The sequence below is a fragment of the Cynoglossus semilaevis genome, chromosome 8 (assembly GCF_000523025.1).
Source record: "Cynoglossus semilaevis isolate Cse_v1.0 chromosome 8, Cse_v1.0, whole genome shotgun sequence".
NCBI classification, from domain to species: domain Eukaryota; kingdom Metazoa; phylum Chordata; class Actinopteri; order Pleuronectiformes; family Cynoglossidae; genus Cynoglossus; species Cynoglossus semilaevis.
Window position 1 is genome coordinate 29,865,822 of NC_024314.1, and position 3,848 is coordinate 29,869,669.

General features: G+C 51.8%; 2 protein-coding genes across 2 annotated transcripts in view; one reads left to right on the top strand and one right to left on the bottom strand.

The window, feature by feature from the left end:
• mcm10 (minichromosome maintenance 10 replication initiation factor) overlaps nt 1-1,102 on the top strand; it is a 7,813-nt gene extending 6,711 nt beyond the window's left edge. Inside the window, exons 15-17 of the mRNA XM_025057195.1 lie at nt 7-152; nt 496-538; nt 871-1,102. Of these exons, the coding sequence (XP_024912963.1) occupies nt 7-152; nt 496-538; nt 871-954 (273 nt within the window). The 3' untranslated portion in view covers nt 955-1,102. The remainder of the gene's footprint in view (nt 1-6; nt 153-495; nt 539-870) is intronic.
• Nucleotides 1,103-1,462: 360 nt separating this feature from the next.
• Nucleotides 1,463-3,744, bottom strand: ucmaa (upper zone of growth plate and cartilage matrix associated a). Its single transcript, XM_008316126.3, has 5 exons — nt 3,559-3,744; nt 3,333-3,383; nt 3,052-3,144; nt 2,124-2,222; nt 1,463-1,685 (listed from the first exon to the last, which is right to left on the bottom strand). Exons 1-5 carry the CDS (start codon nt 3,614-3,616, stop codon nt 1,597-1,599), a joined length of 390 nt encoding a protein of 129 aa, XP_008314348.1. The 5' UTR covers nt 3,617-3,744; the 3' UTR covers nt 1,463-1,596.
• Between the last annotated feature and the right edge of the window lie 104 nt (nt 3,745-3,848).

The following is a 3,848-nucleotide window of genomic DNA, read 5'->3' on the forward strand; positions in this document are numbered from 1 at the left end:
CCTCAGTGTAACTACACCTTCTTCAAACCGGCCGACCGCTGCGTGGAGGAGAACCATCAGCTGCACTGGCTCGACGCCGTCAAACGCTTCTTCAGGTGTCCCTGTGGTCAGCGAGCCATAGCTTTGGACCGACTCCCACACCAGCACTGCAGGTCAGAACCCCCCCCCCCCAACAGGTGTCTGCAGGAACACTGCACAGAGTACAGGGAGGAGGAGGAGGAGGTTAGAACATATGTCTCAGGGACATGGACCAGTGAGGGACAGATGTCCATGGTCCATGGTCTCTGTACCAGGAACCACTCATCAGGCAGATAGATGTGCAGTCACAGGAGGTGCTCCCCCTACAGTTTGATGGGGTAACTGCACATGGTTGTCCATGATGGACAAGAGTTTGTTCAGTAAAAAGTACACGCTGTACTGCAGCCTTTGTGTACTCTGGTACTTCCTGGTACTTCCTGGTACTTCCTGCTCTGAAGTCTTCTTCTCCCTCTGCAGTAACTGTGGTCTGTTCAAATGGGAGCGTGACGGGATGATGAAGGTATGAACACACACACACACACACACACACAGACTCACACACACAGACTCACACACACACACACACACAGACTCACACACACAGACTCACACACACACACACACACACAGACTCACACTGCTGTGTTCAGTTAAACTTCAACCCGTGGTTCTGCTTCCTCCCTCCTTCTCTCTCCCTCCCTCACCCCCTCCCTCACTCTCCCTCACTCTCTCTCCCTCCCTCTCTCTCCCTCACTCCCTCCCTCCCTCCCCCCCTCCCTCACTCTCCCTCCCTCTCACCCCCTCCCTCACTCTCCCTCCCTCTCTCTCCCTTCCTCCCTCCCTCCCACACAGGAGAAAAAAGGACCTAAGATTGGGGGAGAACTTCTCCAGCCGAGGGGGGAGGAGCACGGAAGGTTCCTGAACAGCATGAAGTGACGGAGCCTTGACCTTTATTTGACCTTTTCTTGACCTTTTCTTGACCTTTTCCTCTTTTGTCTCCAACACTGTTGATAAATTGTGTTTTTAAAGCCACGGATCACAGACAGGAAACAGTACTGACACCATTAAAGTCCCTTTCTGACCCCTGAGGAATCGGTTCTTCATTTGATACAGAACAGTTCCACTCTGTGTCTGTGTCTGTGTCTGTGTCTGTGTCTGTGTCTGTGTGTGTGTGTGAGAGCTGCGGGCCGGGGGTTTGGAACCATTGGTTCAATCATTTCAGTTTCTAAGGAACAGAGAAAATACCTGTTGTTGATGCAACACTGCCATCTGTTGGATGGAGGCTCCAGGAGCAGGTCTCAGTGGAGGAGGGACGTAGCTGTGACCACCCCCCCCCCGTCCACTACAGGACCCCGGTCCACTACAGGACCCCGGTCCACTACAGAACCCCGGTCCACTACAGGACCCCGGTCCACTGCAGCACAAACAGAACCCACACCAGGTCCAGGCTTCAGATATGTTTATGGAAAAGTCCAAAAATGAAACAAAAGCATGCACAACATGAGGGTCACCCCAGTAAAAAGGCCACTGTAGACTGTTCCACCGGCCACTGTGGAATAATGAGGACAAAGTCCAGTCTCAGTGGAACCAGTGGTACCGAGGATAGCGACCGTCGTAGTGGAACTCTCGCAGCTGCTCGTTGGTTTCCCTCGTTCTTTCATTTGTCTCTGTGGGAAAAAAAACAACATCAGACTAGGCCGGGGTCAAGAGGGGAAGATGGTCTACAAAAGGTAGACCTCAAATAAGGGTTTGGATGGGATCCAAAAAAAGCTAGCGTTAAGCTCTGGTGTCTGTTCCAGGGCTGTTGTAGCTAACGTTAGCTCTGGGGTCTGTACCCGGGCTGTTGTAGCTAACGTTAGCTCTGTTGTCTGTACCAGGGCTGTTGTGGCTAGCGTTAGCTCTGGGGGCTGCACCAGGACTGTGGTAGCTAGCGTGAGCTCTGGTGTCTGTTCCAGGGCTGTTGTAGCTAACGTTAGCTCTGTTGTCTGTACCAGGGCTGTTATAGCTAGCGTTAGCTCTGGGGGCTGCACCAGGACTGTGGTAGCTAGCGTGAGCTCTGGTGTCTGTTCCAGGGCTGTTGTAGCTAGCGTTAGCTCGGTTCTTACCTTTGCTGTACTCCCTGGTGTATCTGTCGTATTCATCCATCTTCTCCTCGTTGTGCTCTCGCCAGTGCTCAGTTGCTAAGATCTTTACCCTCTGCTCAGCTACGACAAAGAGACATATTTCACTTTTGAGTTAGAGTGAAAGGTCAAAGGTCAACAGTTTTATCTGTAAAACTTCTGTCCCTACTTTTCTACTGTTAACATTTCAACAGCTGGTCCGCAGCTGGTATCAACCAGTGGTCACTGGTATCAACCAGTGGTCACTGGTATCAACCAGTGGTCACTGGTATTAATACCAGTGGTCACTGTGGTTAATACCAGTGACCACTGGTTAATACCAGTGATCACTGCGCTGTGACAAATAAGTCATCATAAAGAAGTACACAATAGTACACAGAAGTACTGAAGGAATGAGTGCTGCTCCATTCAACCCTGGGACTCCTTCAGTGTGAGTGTGTGTGTGTGTGTGTGTGTGTGTGTGTGTGAGTGTGTGTGTGTGTGTGTGTGTCTGAACAACAGCACCTGCCAGACTTTCCACTGTCGTCTCTTCCATTTTTGGAAATCAAATTTCCAAATGTCCACTGCAGCCAAACCTCAGACGATGTGGTCTACTCCGTTTATTCAGCGCCCTCTTGAGGCCAACTGGGCCACATCTCCTGCTGCCCAGTGTGACACATCAAGCGCTCCTCTAATGTGGAGCCAAATGACAAAGACTTCCTTCATCCAACCGAGGACAGAGAACGAGATAAACCAAGAGAAACCAACCACTGGGGCGGGGCCAGTGAAGGGTCAGTCATGAAGTTGAAGTTGTGTCAGTAACAAAGCCGTGGTTGGAGGGACCTAAATGGACGAGGTCCAGGACTGTGAAAGTATCTGAACCCTGTCCACGGTCAACACCTGCAGCAGCGTCTCACCTGGACTGTGACCTTACCTTGAGCCTCGTAGTACGGAGGTGAACGGCGACTACGTGGTTTGAACAGATTGGAGGCGTCTGATTGGACCATGAAGACTCCTGGTGGAACACCTGTGGACCAGAGGACCATCGGTCAGTAAGTGGTAGTGAACAGTACTGAGAACTACTTCAAAGGTACTGGGTCCAGACTGAGCCCCCTATTTGGTCAACTCACAGACTCTATGACCTCCTAAGACCTCCCTTACCCCAAAATAATTCACCATCCACCACATTTCCTCCCGGTCCCTACAGGTCCATACCTTTGGTCTCTGACTGGTCCTGTACCACAGCACAGTCCACCACGCTAGAACCTGCACAGAAAAGTACAGATGGTCCTTAAAGTATCCACTGACAGTGAGGAAGACCAGGTCTAGGTCTACACCAGGTCTAGGTCTACACCAGGTCTAGGTCTACATCAGGTCTAGGTCTACATCAGGTCTAGGTCTACACCAGGTCTAGGTCTACACCAGGTCTAGGTCTACTCACAGGTGAGGATCAGTAGGAAGGTGGTCCCAGACAGGACTAAGACCCGGGTCCAGGACATGTTGGTAGAAAACGTTACTGCAAAGTCCACTTCACTGAGACTGGGTGAGAGAGTGAGGAGGAGAGGGAGAAAACAGAGAGGAGAGACGAGGGAGGAGGGAGGAGAGAGAGAAAACAGAGAGGAGAGACGAGGGAGGAGGGAGGAGAGACGAGGGAGGAGAGACGAGGGAGGAGAGACGAGGGAGGAGGGAGGAGGGAGGAGAGACGAGGGAGGAGGGAGGAGGGAGGAGAGA

What these genes read in the sequence shown, in the direction of transcription:
- ucmaa (XM_008316126.3), bottom strand. Translation starts at nt 3,616, where the DNA reads ATGTCCTGGACCCGGGTCTTAGTCCTGTCTGGGACCACCTTCCTACTG. An exon ending in CTTCCTACTGATCCTCACCT is followed by an intron (nt 3,384 to 3,558) that starts GTGAGTAGACCT and finishes TTTTCTGTGCAG; the next exon opens with GTTCTAGCGTGGTGGACTGT. An exon ending in TCCGTACTACGAGGCTCAAG is followed by an intron (nt 2,223 to 3,051) that starts GTAAGGTCACAG and finishes TCTTTGTCGTAG; the next exon opens with CTGAGCAGAGGGTAAAGATC.